General features: G+C 43.9%; 1 protein-coding gene across 2 annotated transcripts in view; it reads right to left on the reverse strand.

The window, feature by feature from the left end:
- Pou2af2 (POU class 2 homeobox associating factor 2) overlaps positions 1-1,614 on the reverse strand; it is a 40,859-nt gene extending 39,245 nt beyond the window's left edge. Inside the window, exon 1 of one of the 2 annotated variants that reach the window (XM_087563354.1) lies at positions 1,505-1,614. In XM_087563354.1, the coding sequence (XP_087419480.1) occupies positions 1,505-1,514 (10 nt within the window). In that variant the 5' untranslated portion in view covers positions 1,515-1,614. The remainder of the gene's footprint in view (positions 1-1,504) is intronic. The other variant, NM_001433385.1, reaches the window with a different exon arrangement.
- Between the last annotated feature and the right edge of the window lie 18,356 nt (positions 1,615-19,970).

Here is a 19,970-nt window from a genome sequence, read left to right on the forward strand (position 1 = left end):
AGGTGCTGGTGACAAGAAGTAGGGAAATGAGATGATTTGGTGAAAGAAACAAAGCAGACCTCCCCAGCAACTTCGGCAAAGGGGCTCCAGTCTGAGTTCTGTAACCTGACAACAGCACGAGGCAGTCAGCAGGCACAGCTCTCTGAGTTATAGTTCCTCAGAACACTGCGTATAGTTCTCCAGTCAAAGCAAGAATACCCAATGGGTAGACTACTGATGGACAGCCTGTGTGCTTGTCCCAGATTCTGACTGTGAGAGAGGTACTGATGTCCAAGACAGCACAGCAATAATATAGTGTGCTTGGTCATTGTCTGGATTAACTGTCCCTCCGTCTTGTTGAACCTTTTCCTCATCCCACCCCCTGGCCCTGCCTGCCTCTCTGAGGGGAAGGTAAATTCTCTCTCAGAACCACTGCTGCTGCTTGCTGCACATCTGTGAGAAGCTTACAGTGTGTGGCTCTGCTTCTGGTCTGGGAAGAGGAAGCATTAGCTGTTTTGCCAGGAGACCACCAGAGCTGAAAAGTTTCAAAGTCGTCAAGTCCAGAAAGGTTCGCTTTATTAATCAGAAAATGAGGCCAACAGCTCATGACATCATCAGCTTAAAGTAAAGATGGGACATTTCAAACAGGAACAGTCAAACTACTAGATGTGCTAGGATTGTGTGGAAGTCATTTCATCACACTGTGATGACTCACTACCTCTCTCATCTGTCTCTTGCCTGCTAGCCTTTCCAGGGTGAGCCCTGAGCTTTCCTGCTAGTTAAGGCCATGTCGTAAGTCGACAGCTGCCCTTGAGACCTCTATCCTACTTCCTAGGTTCTGGGATCAGATTTGAAAGCCATATAGCACTTAACATGTATCAAGTCATTGTTCAAAGTACTTTATGAAGAATTTTAAAAGTATTTCTTCTATCATTCATCAACACTTAATATGGTTAACATCAAGGCATCTCAGATTTGTTCTTGACCAGGTGGATTCTATTCTACGTCAACACTAGCACATACCGGTTCAGGATGAACAAACTAGGAGAGACCTATATGTACTCTGCATTCATGAAATGACTCTCAAACCTCTTTCTTATCATACATTAGCAGAATATCCAAAGATGGCCCAAGCCCTGTACACATGTGGATCTTTCTTTCCTTTCTTTATAATTGAAAGTATAATTCCAAGAAAGTACTACATTTAAAACCAAGTTCCACTATTCTTGAAAAGGATGTGCTAGTATTCAGGTCACCATTTTGTGAGAATCATTTGAGTAGATTTCTTGCTCAGAACGAATAGCCACTTAAAGCCAACACAGCAAAATCAAATCTACAAGCAGTACATTGTGACTAGAGTTGTAAGACCACCACCAACGGTTGGCTTCTGCCTTTGTTCTCATACTTGTGTATGCTCTAGCTAGATAGGGCTATTGCAGTTTTATGTCAGATGATGTTAAGACTATAGTCAGAATGAAGAATTAGGGTTTCTGAAGATTGTTTTTAATTGTAGTAATCAACTCACCGCTGTCCATCCTGGGTAGTGCCACAGTGCCAGGCCTCTGAGAAATGTCCTTAGCGAGGGGTCCTGATCTCTTGGATAGCTTAGCCTGCTCCTGGTGGGAAGACTTCTGCACACTGAGCGATGCTTCTGAAGTCACTTGCTTTAGATTTGATTAAATGCAAATCCTTTGGTGTATGTTTCTCTCCAATTTGCATCCCCAATGCAGATTATATATGAAGGTACTTTTCCCCTTCTCTAAGGATTTTTATTCAGTAACAACGAGTTTCCATTAGGAAACAACTCTCTTAAATGTTTGTTATGGAAACAAGGTGGCTATTATTTGCTTCATGAATAGCAGTGGTGTTTTCCCATCTCTTCGATTAGGGGTTGGCTTTAAAAAGTAGTGCGTTGTATGAACAATTCCATATTGCCCAGTTGCTGCTGTATTTGGGTTACTTAGACTGTCTTACTTAGACTTTTAAAATCTGGACACTTTTCAAACACAGTTAAAATGTTAGGAAGCTATTTTTATTTGCAAACAAAATCTCAGACCATTTAAATACATGTAGATCATTTTTAATTTATAAACAAATGTGTGTGCTACCGCAGAGATTCACACATCAAATATTCGTAAGCTGCCTAAAAAGTCTCTTCCATGTAGCCCTGAAGCTAATGAAGTTCAAAGCAGTACCTGGAGAACCATCTCTAATCAAACCTCTTCACTGAAAATCTTCTTGGTGCTTGTTACGAGTTCCTTTGGAGAAAAATGGAAAGACAACAGAATTTAGGTATTTCAGCATTTCCTCAAGCATCTTTAAATATCCACACAGTTGCTGCTTGATCTGGTTTTGATTTTTGTCTTCTCTTCTAAACAAGGCTAGGACTAGGCATCTTCTGCAATTCTTCCCTAGTCATTCTAGATTTGCACAAGGGATGTTTCATTGGTCCGCACAGGCATCGTCCGATGCTTCTCAAGGACCTGAGCAAGATCAAAGGAATCTAGAACAACTGTTTGTCCTAGGGCAGTGGTTCTCAACCTTCCTAGGGCTGTGACCCTTTAAGGCAGTTCCTCATGTTGTGCTGACTCCCCAACCGTAAAATTATTTTCATTGCTACTTTAAAACTATAATTTTGTTACTGTTCTGAATCATAGTATAAACATCTGCTAAGCAGGATATCTGTGATGTGACCCCTGTGAAAGGGTCCTTTGACCCCAAAGGGGACCCACAGGCTGAGAACCACTGTGATAGATACTTTGTAAGAGAATGAAGAGGTTCTGAGAGCATAAGACTTTAGGTCTGTTACACAGGCGAGACAGCTGCAGATGAAAAGAGCTTCTGGAATTTTCTGAGGTGCAAATTTGTATACTCTAAGTCAGTGCTCATTTTTCTCCTGGGATGTACCATTTGTGATTTCTGAATGTCTAGGAGAGAACCAAAAAGGGCAAAACTTGTCTTGATTTCTCTGTTTCATGACTGCACAGATCCTTGTGACTTGTATTCTTCCCCAAGCAGGGGAAGTCTAGCAACCATACGGACTCATCTTGTGGACTCTCCCAGTCAGTAATTCATAGTCATATTGTTATGAATTTGTTCCTGTAGGGTCCTTAAAACATCAGACTATTAAAAGAGCCTGGATTAATTGAAAAATTCCAACCAGAGTATAACAATCTTAACACAGTTATGGGTTCCTACTGCTGACAGAACAAAGACCAACCTTCTTAGCAAGTTGTTAAGGCTATCCGTGATCTGAATCTATCCTTTCTTCCTACCTGTCTATCATTGCTTTCTTCCAAACATCAGTTTCTCCTGTGGATTTTGGGCCACTTTTCCCAGAATCACTTGTCTATGCCAGACTTCCCCAGTCAGAATAGTAGGTGGTTGTACCTGGTAATTTATCCTGTAAAGAGTCCCTTCCATATGTTCTTAAATCCAAAGGGCTGATGGCTTCTACAGTAGGTATCACTCAAATCACTCAAATACTTGTTTTATTTACTTATTTTTGAGAGGTCTATTGTATCCTAGACTGGCCTTAAACTTCTGGTTTTACTTCTGCCTCTCCGGGGATGGGATTACAGGCATGTACTACAGCTGGGTTGATGCAATGCTGGGATCAGACCCAGCTTTGTGCATGGTTGGCAAGCACTCTACCAGCTGACAAATCTTCAGCCCTGCTCAGCGTTGCTCAAGGAAGCTGCAGCTTTTTGTATCCTCTGCTTTATTTATAGTAGTCTCGAACCAAAGCACTCTTCCCGCACATGGTGCCCAAGACAGTTCTGCAGAGATCTTAATATTGAGCCACAAATATACTTTTTGTCTCATGGTTTACTTGCATACACACACACACACACACACACACACACACACACACACACACACACACACACACACAGATGATTTTACTGATATGAGAACTGTAGAAATGCTGTCCTTTCTTGTGCGTGGTTTGTAATACACCCTTTCCCTTTTCCCTTCTCCCTTACTTCCTTTCCCATTTCTTCTCCACAGCCCCATAACACAGAAAACCAAACATTCAACTAAAAACCAAAAGCCCAATGAACCCAAGGTGTTTCTGCTTGTGTGGCTCTACCTCACTGCAGCTTTAGTCCTGAACACCAGACATACATGCATTATTACACTGATGGTTTCATACAACGCATGCAGTGCCCATGAGGGCTTCCTGAACACTTCAGATTCCAGATTATTATTATGCGTTACTAAATAAGGTGGGTTTTGATCTATACACAAAGTTTCTGTTCTTACACATAGCCTGACCAACATTTGGGGAGCTCCCCCTCCCCCCAGCCCGTCCTTTTAGGAATATGCCCAGGGTTGTCTTCATATATTTCTAGGTGTGTAGCATTGATGTGTATATGTGTGTATATGACAGATGTGTGTGTGTGCTCATGGAGATCAGAAGCAGGTGTCAAATCCCCGTGGAGTTTGTGAGCCACCCGATAAGGGTGCTGGGAACTCAACGTGGCTGCTCTAGAAGAGAGCATGTTTTCTTAACCCCTGAGTCATCTCTCTAGCCATGACACGACACTTCTAATGACAAGTTTATCCTAATGTACTCTTTAAAAAAACGTTTTGACACCATACAAGATTTTTAGACAACTTTCATTGCAATTACAAAGACATAGCTAGGGTGACTGTCTGTCCAGGTTTCCTGGGGCAGTCCCCATTTATATTTATCACAATGTGTCACCTGGTGTCCTTCTTTTAACCTCAAAAGAGTTTCAGTTTGGAGAGTCATGTGGTCAGCCACCCGAGGTAGCCACACAGTGACGCAGGCAGGGACAGCTACATCTTAGCTGCTAGTTAGAAAACAGCATGACCTCTATCTTGGGAATGAGGAAACATGAACTCATATGTAGCTTAGAGCTCATGAAATAAGAAAATCTTCATAAGATTTCTTAGTTCAAATGCTGATGTCCCCAACTCATTTTTTCCAATAAGAAAAACAAGGTAATTTCCATAGGTCACTCAGTGTTTGTTGGGCTTGTCTATAAAATGGCCCTTGAGCTTGAAAGCCAGGGTGACATTGCTGGTTCTATTTTGGGAAGTTCTGGAAAGTTAGGAGTTTGGGTCTTGCTAAAGGATATAAGTCACTGCAGTGTAGATCCATGTTGACTCTACTCCCTTCTGTCTCTCTTCATCTCCTTCCTGACTACAACAATAAACGCTCTGCTTTATCATTCCCACTTCTAAGACCAGGGGCTGCAACAAACTCTTCCCCACTTCAGTGTTTCTGTCAGATAGTTGATCATGGTGATGTAAAAGTTACTACACTGTGTGTGTGCAAGAAAACAGCAAGAGGCATGTCATTGTGGGCTGACTGCTGTGGAGTACACAGTACTGAGCGAGGGACCAGAATGTAGAGTGGGCAGTGTCCCTTGTCTATAGGTACTTAAACTTCAGGGACCTGTTTATCATTTAACATTTTTTGTGGTTTTGATAAACATCAAAATCTCTCCTCTCCTAAATGTTCAGTGTCCTGGTTTCATAAGCATTTATTTCCATTGACAATCCACGTTGCAGTCCATCATTGCAGGGCAATCAAGGCAGCGGGAACCTGAAGCAGCTAGTCACATCCCATCCACAGTCAAGCACACTCACACACACACACACACACACACACACACACACACACACACACACACACAGAGAGAGAGAGAGAGAGAGAGAGAGAGAGAGAGAGAGAGAGAGAGGTGTGCTGACTCAGTACCCAGCTAGCTTTCTCTACTCATGCATTCCAGGGTCCCAAATCAGGGAAGGGTACTGCCCGCCTTTAGGCTAGGTCTTCCCACACCAGAGAAAGCATTCAAGGTAACTCTTCATAGATGACTGGCCCAGTTGATCTAGACAACCCTTCACTGAGACACTCTTTCCAAGTGATTGATTCTGGGTTGTGCCAGGTTCACAACCAACCCGCCAACATGTTCAGGAAGCAATACTTTCCTTTCCATCCTTTCTCCATTTCTTCCTCTCTCTCCTCTTACTTCTCCTTTTGCTTGCCTTCATTTTCTCTCCCTCTCCCCTTCTTCTAGAACCTCCTCTTCAATTTTCTAATTATTGGTATGGTTGTCAACTTGACTACATCTGGAGTTAACTAAAACCTAAATGGTGTCCCTTATCATGCTCCAGCCTGCTTTCCCTTTCCTGGCTTGTGGATTCCTTCATCTTCCATCATCAGCATTTCTATTCAGTCCACCCTAGTCATCCTACAGCTCTGCTGTCTACTCTCCAAAAGGAGCCCCAAATGACTCCCAAGGCCCCTAAGTGAAGACTAGGTCTCAGCCTGGTATCTGGGTCCTCCCCGGTGACACAGTGATGCCAGATGTTTGCCTGGTGGCCTGTATTATTCCTCCTATTGGCTTCCCACACTCACCTCCATCTCCAAGCGCCACACCTGGTTCACAGCACTTTCTAGTGCTGACAGCCTCTTCTTGTCCCTCCCAAGAGCCTGTCCTTTCAGTTAGGTCTCGTAGAGCAAGTGCCCCCTGTTCTCCTGGATCAAGAGTTAACCCCCCCCATTTAATCTCTATAGATGTTTCTACTGTACCTAATTTTCTTGGTGGAACTGTATCCATTCACTCTCTTGGACTTCCTACTAGATCATGCATCCTAAGGATGAGTATACCTGTTGCCAGTGGAATGCAGGAGGTGTTCAAATATTTAATGTGAGAAAATTTCTCTAGATCAAGGTGAAGAAAAAATTCTCTAAAGGATTGTGCTCAGATAAACAAAAACAAACGGCTCACCACCTTTTCTGAACTGCAATTAGAGAGGGACTTTTAGATCCTGTAATCCAGGGCTTCTTTTTACAGCACCATAACTTGTTCAGGAAGCACAAACCAAATGACCCTTTCAGCACAGACAAAGTAGAGCTCAGTTGTTCCTTCTTCTCTGGGACTCCAGTCAACTGTGCATAGCAAGTAAGTGAAGACCTAGGGGTAGCCCTGTGAGCCAAGTAAGTTTAGGGAGAATTCTTTTCTGTAACTTTTTATTGATTTTTTTTGTAACTTTCACATCATGCACTCCAATCCTACCCACCTCCCCATCCCTTTGCATCTGCCCTTTGCCCTCGAAAACCCTACCCCTCAAATAAGAGAGAATAAAAACGTCTTGTCATGGAAGCTGTAGTGTGTCACAGTGTGTCCCACAGTGTACCCTGTTACCCACACTTCTTCACTTGCAGATGTTCAGTGCAATGAGTCATTGGTCTGTTTCTAGGCCTGTGGTTTCTGCTACACTATCAATACTGGAGCCCCACCCAGACTCCTCTCAGATTTTCTGTTGTTGCCCTGTGTCATGGAGATCCTGCTGCTTTGGATCTTCAGGAGCAGCTTAGGGAGATTTTCAGTGGACTGAGCTGTTTGTTATTGGGAAAGAAAGAGAAGCACACACACACACACACACACACACACACACACACACACACGCACTCTCTCATTCACACTCAAAAGTGGGGGAGGGAAGGAGGAAGGGAGGGAGAGAAAGAGAAAGAGAGAGAGAGAGAAAGAGAGAGAGAGAGAGAAGAGGGAAGGATAGAGACATACAGGAGACAGACAAGAAAGAAGGGGGAGAGAAGGGAGTGAGGCAGGAGACAGAGAGAAGGAGGGAGAGAGATGAGTGGACACACACACAGAGAAAGAGAGAGAGAGAAAGAGAGAGAGAAAGAAAGAGAAAGAGAGATAGAGATTAAGAACGAGTACCTTTTAACTATGGCAGAGGTCTGACATGTAACTAAGAGTCCAAAAGTGACTGACCAGTAAGACTGTATGGCCCCTAGTGAAACTAGGCTTTCAGTTCAGCTTAGAAAACTTGGGAGAAAGCAGTGCCCCAGTCCAGGTAAGAGCTACCTTGAAGAATAAATGCAAAGATGAGAAAAAGAAACAATGTAGAGGATGGGCAGTGTCTGCCATCAGGATGGATGAGAACAGGAAGGAGAGAGAAAATTGTCTTCACCCTAGATTGGCCTGAAAAGGAAGAATTACGCCTTTCCCTGCCTTTGTCTGAAAGGTGGATTTTCCAGAGCCTGGGGTGTGACAAATCCCGGGGACAGATGGGAACATCTGAAGGCTCATTCACGGGAAACTATGGTGCATCCGGATCAGCTGTTAGGTACAAATCCAGCTAAACCACCCAAGATTGGCTTTACGGTTTAACTGCCTCATCCCCATCTGACACTAAGTCAGGAACGTTACTTGGAGTTCTAGAAACTGTATTGTATGCCTGTATCCAGTTCCCTCAGGCTGTATCTCCCAGGTATCTTTAATAAAGCTCCCCATTCCCATGCCCCATCCAGATCGTCATTCTGGTAGAGTCCTTGGGACCCACTGACCTGCCCTTCCAACCTTCCCCCAAGGACATGGGATTGACCTTAGAGCTTCAGCCCCGGATGAGTCACCTCAGCCCTGCTAGGCCAGGTCCCTTCAAGGTGCTCCTTAAACTGTGTCAAGGGGCAAGGTTAATATTTGCCAGCACTTGAAACCACAGGAAGAGGGCCCTTTCTTCCCTAACACATTCCAAATAAGCCTCACAGAAATCTGTGCTCTGCCAAAAATGTTTTTTTTTCTGGTTTGTACCACTCCCACCCCCGCTGCGTTAGCAGTGTCTGCATGGACTTACTTTCCTGTAGATGCTAAGTAGGGTCCACAGATATTCAGGATGATTCTAAGCTTGAAGTGGTCTATGGCTGAACACCCTGTCAGAGGAAATGACTAAGGCATGGGGTTTAGAGTGCCTGTTTCTATCTAGTCCTTGCTTTGGGGCCGACATATTGGGCAAAATTACAGTCCTGGAACAAGTTGGCATTTACAAAAAAGGATTATCTAATGGTATGCAGCTATCAGCTACAGGGAATTGAAAAAAACCAGCCCTGAACTTGGGGTAGGTTTTGGTTTTGTTTCTTCTTCCTGCTGTGGAAGATGTTTCTCCTGAGTCACATCTGCATGTACTTCCAGCGTTAGCCACAAGGTGACGCCTCAACTCTATACGTAGCTCACCGGAGGGCTTGCTTGGCAGCTGGAAGACCTTTCTGATAACTGCAGAGACACGGAGGGTGTGGACTCTTCCTTTAAATTCTGGAAACCAACCTGAGTGGTCCATCGTGAGTGGCTGCAGGAAAGGAAGGCATTTCCCACCGTTCACTGCTGAGTACCCCGCCCCCTTTCTCTACTGAACGAAGGGAGAAGACTGGTAACCAGATGGAGCTGTTGAACTCCGAAAACAGGACTATCATTTATTAGCATGCTCCAAGTTACAGACTAGATGGAACGGAGCAAACTCCAGCCCCCGAGAGGCTCTGGCTTATCGTGGGGACACTCACAAGATAGCATCTAGCCTTTTCTCCTAGACGGAGCTCTGGTATGATGTGCCTTCTTGCCTTCTGGTCAGGGACAACCCTGCATTTGACGAACAATCTAGTATGGGAAGAGCAGCCTGTTCTTTGGGTTTGAACTTCTTCCAGCTGACCCTTGGGAGGCAGAAGCTCCTCAAGATAACACCCAAGGCTGGCTGCTCCAGGTTCCCCCTGACCCTTGCCCTTACTCCTCTTGCAACTAGTGCACATCTAACTGGCAAGTTTTTCTTTTTACATAAGCGCGCATGAGCACACACAGACACACACAGACACACACAGACACACACAGACACACACAGACACACACACACACACACACACACACACACACACACACACACACTCACTCCTGCTTTGTTAGATATATAACCCTTGAGATCACTTCCTTTGGAAGTATTCATGTAGTGTTTCCTCTGGCCAGGTACTGTGCTTGTTGGTTTCGAATGTGGTGAGACACCGCTAAGGAATGCATCTGCAGTTACAGCCATAAAGAGGGCCCACTTCCTTCTGTATGTGACAAATTCATCCGTTCCTGGAGTTAGTATGGGTGATATTCAAGTGAGCAGAGAGGCATGGAGTGCTAGATGTCAGGAGTCAGCTAGTGTGAACCACATCATAAAATGGCCTTCATATTGCCCCACTGTCTCTTTGGAACCCACATTGGGCCTAACCTGTACTTTCCTTAGAACAATTCTCTTCCCCTTACAGCTTTGTGCTTTGGGGACCTCAGGCTGTCCTTCATTTAGTGTCTTGCTGACTGATTGTTGGAGCAAAGTAGTGGCTAGAGAATGAAAGAGAACAGAGTCCTCACTCCTGTCCCAGGAATTCCGAATGTGCCCCTCCCCCCATGGGTCAGAGGAGGGTTCTGAAATCTTCCGTGTGTGTTTCTTGCTGCTTAGTGGCTGTTAGCTTTTTTAGCTGGGGAAAAGGTTTGCACCCACCTTTAATCCCAGCACTTGGGTGGCAGAGGCAAGCAGAGTTCTGTGTGGTTGAGAACAACCTGGTCTACAGAGAGGGTTCCAGCTAGGGCAACATAGTAACTCTCTTCCTACAGAGAATAAATTCTGTGGCACATAAAAGAAAACCATGCGGTCTCTCCTTCATTTCTGATGCACAGATTTGCACTCTGGGTTCTGTGGTGGAAACATTTTGTCCAATTTGTTTATTTTTAAAGCCTTTGTATGTTTCTGTTGAAGCTTGCTAAAGAACGTTGTTGGGTGGCTCCTCTCCTAATGTCCCACCATAGACGCCAGGGGCTGTAGTTGAAAATGATAGACAGCAGCTACCTCCCATGATAGAAAGAGCTGCCTGGCTTTGATGACCCTAGGGCCCCTTACCCAGGCTTAGAAGAAAGCAGCAGATACTCCATCCCCTTCCTCTTTTTGCATCATTCTTCCAAGCCTCAGCAAGGAAACTAAAGAGGATGGGACTGTGTGTGTCCATCTAAAACCTACTGTGTCAGAACCCAGAGCCAGTGTGGAGGAGTTTAAGGGGGAGGCTGGAGGGGAGGACATGGTCCAGTTAGCTCCTCCCACATAGATGGGATTAGCATTCTTATTAGTTTGCTTGAGCTCCGAGAAACTAAAAGGCCCCCATGTCCTGTGCCCTTCAGTCTTCTGTCTGGCATGTAAGTGGACAGTGTTTACCTCTCCTGACACACGGGGCATGAAGAAGTCCCTCGGCAGACACTGGTGCTTGAACTTGGATTTAACCAGCATCTAGGACTATAGGGAATAAAATTCTATTAATAAGTTAGCCAGAGTAAGGCATTTTGGTATAGCAATGCCCAAATACAAAACTGGGGGTGAAACTGGGAGAACTGGGAGTGAAAACTGAGCATGTGGTTTTCTGTTATGTCTCATCTTTTCTGAGTATGGGGCAAGCCAGGTGAGGGAAGGCTCCAAGACAATACAGAGCGCACCTTGGCCCTTGGTTGGGTGGCTTGGCCATCTACCCTTTATTTACTTGAGGAGAAGAAGGCTTTTGGAAGATGGGAGGGCTAGATTAGGGTATAGCTGAGACAAGGATACAGATGACTCTTGTGTCCTCTTGCCCAAGTGCTTACTTTCCTTGCTTGGTCATTGGACACCAATAGTGACCTTAACCCTGCCCAACTACAACTCCCTCTTCTGCTGTCTCTAGATGACATCAGTTTACTCCAACTCACAGAATTCTCCTGTTTGGCCATGATGGCTGTTTTGTGTGTTACTCTCTGCATTGCATCCTGTATGAACATTTTCAGATTGAGTCACAATTGTTTTCAAATCATCTTCTTTCAAAGAACACGGCATCATGGGTGGATAGGGTTAGATTTCTTTTTAATTGATTGGAAAACATAGCTCAGAAGTGTTAACTAGTGTGTTTTCTGGGTCTTTCTCCCTCTGTGGTTTTGCAGTACGCAGGCTATCTTCCCTTGCTCAGTTCAAACTAAAACAGACATAGACTCAGGACCTTCTGGCTTCATAGGATAGAGGAGGCTGTGCTGTGGCCAATGTTGAGTTTCCCACTATTAAGGACCAGGTAAACCTGGAGTTAGGAGAAAGGGAGGAGGGGTGGAGCAACAGTGGAATGTTGGGAGTGAGGAAGCTAGCCCTACCGTGTCAAGGATTACAGATGGAGGTGGAGGCTGGTCCTCACTCCATCCACTGTCCATGCAAAGCCTGCTGTTCACGGACCTGGGAAGTCTCTGAGGATTTTGGTTTGGTATCGGTGAGAGAGGAGTGCCACAGGAACCCTAAGTCCCTGGCTGAGGTAGAACTGTTTAGAGCTGCTCAAGATCATGGCATTTCCTTCTAGGAAGCCATGGCAGGATGTCCGTCATCACACGCTTCAGTGACGTCACCGTGACTCTTCAGGTTGACCTCTGCCCTGGATCATTCTGGGACAGCCATGCCAGCTTTGGTGTGGTCAGTGGATGATTTCACTGGAAGCTCCATGGTGCCCAATTTTGTAGCCCCCAATTTTGTGATCTAGCCTGAATTCATGCTTGATTGCTTTTGTTGAATTTGCTAGTTCCAGTAAATACAGTATATCTACAGATATATTCTCAAGTAGTCAAGTCATTGGCATTTCTTGAATTAATTTTAGGGTAAGAGTTATACTTCTGCACTAATGCGCATTACAGAATGTGGACATGTGTGCCTCTCATTCGGGGTCTTCATAGCTGGAGAGTAATCTACAGAATTAGCAGGCTTGAATTTAGCTCTGACTTATGACTCGACTGTCTCACTAACTGTTCTGGGTCCCTGGATCGGTGCTTAGTCTATAACACAGACAGAGTAATTAAAACTGAAAGTCCAACCAAGGCAATGGATGTTATTAGTAAGACGAGACACAAGAAAAGTATAGAGAAATTTAAGTTAATAGCCAAGAGTGGAGTCAGCTGAGGCTATGGAGTGCTCACAAATGGGGCCTATCATGACTGCCCTCTGAAAGACCCCACAAGCTGCTGAAAGAGTCAGATGCAGATATGTGCACCCAACCAATGGACAGAAGCAGCTGACCCCTCTGCTTGAATTAGGAAAAAGCTGGAAGACACTGAGAAGGAGGAGGGCGACCTTGTAGGAGGACCAGCAGTCTCAACTAACCTGGGCTCCTGAGATCTCTCAGACACTGAATGATAAGAGGCCCCCAACCCACATACAGCAGAGGACTGAGTCAGAGAAGATGCAGCTAAGCCTCAAGAGACTGGAGGCCCCAGGGAGTGGGGAGGGGTAGGGTGGAGGTGGGGGTGCGGGGTGGGGACATCCTTGTGGAGACTGTGATGAGAGAGGAGCTATGGGATGTGGAGCAGTCAGAGGGTAGACCAGGATGGGGATAAAATCTGGATGTAAAAAAAGATCAAATAGGGTTGGGGATTTGGCTCAGTGGAAGAGCACTTGCCTAGTAAGCGCAAGGCCCTGGGTTCGGTCCCCAGCTCCGAAAAAAGGAAAAGAAAAAAAAAATCAAATAAAATAAAAAAGGAGTGGTATCAGAGTCATATATCACCTACCCAAAGAATACGGGGCTAATGTGTGGAAATTTTATTTTAATTAAATGTTTTATTTATTTATGTTTATTATTAATTAAATGTTTATATTTATTTATTTAGAGAGTGTATGTGTGTGTGAGTGTGTGTGTGTGCCTGTGTGTGTGCGCGTGTGAGTGTATGTGTGTGTGAGTGTATGTGTGTGTGTGAGTGTATGTGTGTGTGTGAGTGTATGTGTGTGTGTGAGTGTATGTGTGTGTGTGAGTGTATGTGTGTGTGAGTGTATGTGTGTGTGTGTGCGTATGTGAGTGTATGTGTGTGTGCGTGTGTGAGTGCATGTGTGTGTGTGAGTGTGTGTGTGAGTGTGTGTGTGTGCATGTGAGTGTATGTGTGCATGTGAGTGTATGTGTATGTGTGTGTGTGTGTGAGTGTATGTGTGTGAGTGTATGTGTGTGTGCGTGTGTGTGTGCGTGCGTGTGCACATGCACATATACCATAACACAAGTGTAGAGGCCCAGAGTATGTATAACCTTGGGAGAGTCAGTTCTTGCCTTCCAGCATGTGGGTTTAGGGGATCAAATGAATTAGGTTTGATATAGAGTGCCTTTGTCTAATGAATGATCTTATTGACCTGTCTGTTTGTCGGTCTGCATGTCCATCTGTCTTTCCTTCCCTCTCTCCCTCTCTCCCCCGTTTCCTCCTACTGTCATCTCTTCCCCCTCCCCTCCCCCATTCCTCCTCCTCCTCTTCCTCCTCCTCCCCCTCCCCCACTCCTCCTCTTCCTCCTAACTTTCTGTTACTCTGTCTTGTTGCACAAGAACAATCCAACAGGGCTGTCAGGGGTTTCAGGCGATCTCTAAGGATTTCCTGTGTTCCTTACAGTAGGAAAAGCAAAGGTAGCCATGGAGAGTCCATGTTGTGTGTTGCAGTGGGAGCAGCCTGTTGGCCCTGAGAATCGGGACTGCTAAGGTTCAGCCTTGGGGGCAGATGGAGGATAACACCTACTTCCGGGGAGCTGGTGTGGGAAGAGTTCTGTAGGCAGCTCCTGGAAGACCCTAGGGAAATATCTTTTGAGTCTTAAAAACAGTGAATCCCTAGAGAGCCTGAAGCCAGGGAGCAGAAACCGGCGCTGTGAGCAGCGGCCTCTGACTCAGTAGGCTCAGTGCCTGCCTTTGGCTTCAGCCTACATGGTCCCAAAGACGTGACTCTGGAGAGACTTTGCAGTATGGTGGAGAAAGAGCTCACTTTCTCCTGCAGCCTTGGGAGCCTTCAGTGAGGGTGGGGAAGGACTGAGATGGGGGAGGACTGAGGTGAGGGAGGACTGAAAGTGGTGGAGGACTAAAAGGGGAAGGACTGAGATGGGGGAGGACTGAGGTAGGGGTACTGAAGGCCGGGAGGACTGAAGGTAGGAGAAGATTGAGGCCAGGGAGGATTGAGGGTGGAGAAAGGTGAGGCTAGGGGAGGACTGAGGGTGGGGAGGAGTAAGAGTGGGGAGGACTGAGGGTGCACACACAGCTTTCATCATCAGAATGTTTGAGCGAAGGAGCATCTTTGGCATCTGTGAAGGAGGCATTTGCTTTCCTCAATATTTGGCTTTCTTGTCTGTAAGATAAGAAGGCTAAAAGCTAGCACGCCATTTTGGTTCTTTGTTTTAGGTTGTTTTTTTTTTTTTTTGTAAACCCTTTGAAACTTTTTAAACATAATTATTTTAATTTATTTTTGAGAATTTTATGCATGAGTGAATTGCATATTTACTTAAAAATAAGTTTTAGGTGTATAGATTACTTAGTATAGTGATCCCCAACATCTCTAACTAGTTTCCTTCTTTTTTTTTTTATTTTTATTTTATTTTATTTTTTTATTAACTTGAGTATTTCTTATATACATTTCAAGTGTTATTCCCTTTCCCGGTTTCCGGGCAAACATCCCCCTCCCCCCTCCCCTTCCTTATGGGTGTTCCCCTCCCAACCCTCCCCCCATTGCCGCCCTCCCCCCATAGACTAGTTCACTGGGGGTTCAGTCTTAGCAGGACCCAGGGCTTCCCCTTCCACTGGTGCTCTTACTAGGATATTCATTGCTACCTATGGGGTCAGAGTCCAGGGTCAGTCCATATATAGTCTTTAGGTAGTGGCTTAGTCCCTGGAAGCTCTGGTTGCTTGACATTGTTGTACTTTTGGGGTCTCGAGCCCCTTCAAGCTCTTCCAGTTCTTTCTCTGATTCCTTCAACGGGGGACCTATTCTCAGCTCAGTGGTTTGCTGCTGGCATTCGCCTCTGTATTTGCTGTATTCTGGCTGTGTCTCTCAGGAGCGATCTACATCCGGCTCCTGTCGGTCTGCACTTCTTTGCTTCATCCATCTTGTCCAATTGGGTGGCTGTATATGTATGGGCCACCTGTGGGGCAGGCTCTGAATGGGTGTTCCTTCAGTCTCTGTTTTAATCTTTGCCTCTCCCTTCCCAGCCAAGGGTATTCTTTTTCCTCATTTAAAGAAGGAGTGAAGCATTCACATTTTGATCATCCGTCTTGAGTTTCGTTTGTTCTAGGGATCTAGGGTAATTCAAGCATTTGGGCTAATAGCCACTTATCAATGAGTGCATACCATGTATGTCTTTCTGTGATTGGGTTAGCTCACTCAGGATGATATTTTCCAGTTCCAACCATTTGCCTACGAATTTCATAGACTCGTTGTTTTTGATAGCTGAGTAATATTCCATTGTGTAGATGTACCACATTTTCTGTATCCATTCCTCTGTTGAAGGGCATCTCGGTTCTTTCCATTTTCTGGCTATTATAAATAAGGCTGCGATGAACATAGTGGAGCACGTGTCTCTTTTATATGTTGAGGCATCTTTTGGGTATATGCCCAAGAGAGGTATAGCTGGATCCTCAGGCAGTTCAATGTCCAATTTTCTGAGGAACCTCCAGACTGATTTCCAGAATGGTTTTACCAGTCTGCAATCCCACCAACAATGGAGGAGTGTTCCTCTTTCTCCACATCCTCGCCAGCATCTGCTGTCACCTGAGTTTTTGATCTTAGCCATTCTCACTGGTGTGAGGTGAAATCTCAGGGTTGTTTTGATTTGCATTTCCCTTATGACTAAAGATGTTGAACATTTCTTTAGGTGTTTCTCAGCCATTCGGCATTCCTCAGCTGTGAATTCTTTGTTTAGCTCTGAACCCCATTTTTTAATAGGGTTATTTGTTTCCCTGCGGTCTAACTTCTTGAGTTCTTTGTATATTTTGGATATAAGGCCTCTATCTATTGTAGGATTGGTAAAGATCTTTTCCCAATCTGTTGGTTGCCGTTTTGTCCTAACCACCGTGTCCTTTGCCTTACAGAAGCTTTGCAGTTTTATGAGATCCCATTTGTCGATTCTTGATCTTAGAGCATAAGCCATTGGTGTTTTGTTCAGGAAATTTTTTCCAGTGCCCATGTGTTCCAGATGCTTCCCTAGTTTTTCTTCTATTAGTTTGAGTGTGTCTGGTTTGATGTGGAGGTCCTTGATCCACTTGGACTTAAGCTTTGTACAGGGTGATAAGCATGGATCGATCTGCATTCTTCTACATGTTGCCCTCCAGTTGAACCAGCACCATTTGCTGAAAATGCTATCTTTTTTCCATTGGATGGTTTTGGCTCCTTTGTCAAAAATCAAGTGACCATAGGTGTGTGGGTTCATTTCTGGGTCTTCAATTCTATTCCATTGGTCTATCTGTCTGTCTCTGTACCAATACCATGCAGTTTTTATCACTATTGCTCTGTAATACTGCTTGAGTTCAGGGATAGTGATTCCCCCTGAAGTCCTTTTATTGTTGAGGATAGTTTTAGCTATCTTGGGTTTTCTGTTATTCCAGATGAATTTGCAAATTGTCCTGTCTAACTCTTTGAAGAATTGGATTGGTATTTTGATGGGGATTGCATTGAATCTGTAGATTGCTTTTGGTAAAATGGCCATAGTTTCCTTCTTTTAACATCTAATATTAATGTGCTGTATTTGTTACAATGATGGATTTACTGTGTGACTGACTGGAGTACACATTTAATTCTGATTTTCATTTTAGATGTTCTCTTTCTAGTCGAGGGAGCAGACATAGCTCCTTGAGTTCTACTTGCCCATGATGGACAAGACTTTTCTTGGCTGTGTTTCTCCTCAGACATCCTTCTTTACAATGGTCCTGTGAATCTTGAGGACAGCTGCTAGGATTTTGCAGAGTATCTCTCAATTTGTTTTTATCTGATACTTTTCTCATGATGAGTCTGGAGCATTTAGGGGTGAGAGGATAGGAGGAAGACAGACCACACAGAGAGCAAGGACCAGTTTCATGACAGCACATCATGACTATGTACAATCATCTCTCTGAGGTTCCATTTAGCATTGATTCCTTCTGAAGAGTCTCACGTATTCTTCAGAAGTGGCTATCTGTAGCCACTCTTAAAAAGCAAGGTTGTACCCTCCTCCTTAAGGGTGGAATAGCACCATAAATTATTTGGATTTCTGCAATGGAAACTTGTCTCCTCTCTGACATTTATTTATTTAATCAGTATCAACTTTACTTATTGGACAGTTAGCAAATACTTTGTGCTAATGATTCCAAACTCTCTCACTGTGTTACTCAAATTGTAGAGGTTTTCTTTGCACAGTGATTCTGTGCCTCTGACAACCTTCTCTGTGTACGTGTCTGTATGTTTGTATATGTGTATGCACATGTGAGCACATGCATACATGTGTGTATGTGTGTACATGTGTACATATGTGTAGATGTGTGTACGTGTGTACATATGTGTACACATGTGTACACATGCACCTGTGCACACACTCATATGTGTGTACTTTTGTACACATGTGTATATGTGTGAGTACATGTATAGATGTCTGCATGTGTACATGTGTACATGTGTACATGTGTGTACATGTGTACCTGTTTACAGGTGTATATGTGTGTACATGTGTCTGTGTATTGTACGTGTGTGTGTATGTGTGTACATGCATCATTTTATTTGTTTATGTCTTATAAGAGTGCCAAGTGTGCTTATTGCTCCTGCACTCCCTCAGTTGTATCTCTCTGTGTGAGCATTTGTGACTGTATTAAGCTAATCATGAGCTCAGACCATCTCTCTAACCCATGACCACACACACTATTCTCATCTCCTTCACAGTTACTCACCTGTAAACTCCAACATACCATGCCAACAGTCAACAATCGTTTCTGTATCTACCATCTACTTACTTAATTGTTCATTTCAGGCATACATACATAGTGGTTTCAAACTTGTTAACTCATAATTCTATGGGAAACATCTCTGTCAATCAAAATGCTGTGGAATCCTTTTTCATTAGTCTCACACAGGCCATGGTGTGCTTTCTGTTTCCAGAGAGGTTGTCTTATACTTGCTGCTAGAATGTTTTGTTACATGGTATACTTCATCAGGAATTCTCTTCATTTCCTGAGTAACTTTTCAAAAAAACCCATCTGCATACATTATGGCTGTCTTTATGTTAGGGAGTTCTCTGGAGCTTTATAAAAGGCATAACATCATGTGTCTACAATTTTATTATCAGAATATTTATACTTCCCTAAAATCTTCTTCAGCCTGCACACATTCCCATAACTCTTTGACAACTAGTAATATATATTTACATTTAAAAGTTTATTTTAATTATGTGTATGTGTCTGTGTGAGAGTTTGTACACAGAGGCAAGAAGGAGGTATTGATTCCTTTGGAGCTGGAGTTGCGAATGGTTATGAGTCACCCAACATGAGTGCTTGGAAGTGTGTGTGTGTGTGTGTGTGTGTGTGTGTGTGTGTGTGTGCGCCTGTGTGCCTGTGTGTGGTGTGTGTGTATGTCTGTGTGTATGGTGTGTGTGGTGTGTGTGTGTATGTCTGTGTGTGTGTTGTGTGTGTGTGGTGTGTGTGTGTGTATGTCTCTGTGTGTGTTGTGTGTGTGTATGTTTGTATGTGTGTGTGTATGTCTGTGTGTGTGGTGTGTGTGTGTATGTATGTATGTGTGTGTGTATGTCTGTGTGTGGTGTGTGTGTGTGTGTGTGTGTGTGTGTGTGTGTGTGTGTGTGTAATGTTTATGGAGGGCTTTTCAGACTGGCTCCTTTGCTGGGAGTGTGCATTCATGAGGTGCTTGTGTCATTTTGCTTTTGATATCACAATTTTCTTTTGTTGTGTGATCAGATCCTATTCTATGGATTTTTCAGCTTATTTATTCAACCATTAAAAGAGATCTTGGTTTCTTCCTGGTCTTTTTGGCAATCATAAATAGGACAGTTATAAACATTTGTGTTGTGGTTTTTATGTGAGCATATTTTGAACTCATTTAGATAAACATAGAGGGTTGTATAAGGCTCTATTTGGTTTTTCCACAAACCCAAACTCTCTCCCACCATGGCATTTGTGCCAACAATGAAATGAGACTTAGTTCACATCCTTGCCAGCAACTTGTTGTCAGTTTCTTTGTAATATTTTAGCTATTCTAATACGTGGTGTTTGCAAATGATGATGAGAAATATTTCATATGCTTATTTACTAGATATATTCTTCTATAATGTATTTATTAAGATCTTGTCTGTTTTAATGTATGTAATGAATATAAAAGTTCTTCAACTATTTTGAACACAACTTCTTCAGTGTATGTGTGTTTTAAAAAGAT

The sequence above is a fragment of the Rattus norvegicus genome, chromosome 8 (assembly GCF_021556685.1).
Source record: "Rattus norvegicus strain SHRSP/BbbUtx chromosome 8, alternate assembly SHRSP_T2T, whole genome shotgun sequence".
In the NCBI taxonomy this organism is placed as follows: domain Eukaryota; kingdom Metazoa; phylum Chordata; class Mammalia; order Rodentia; family Muridae; genus Rattus; species Rattus norvegicus.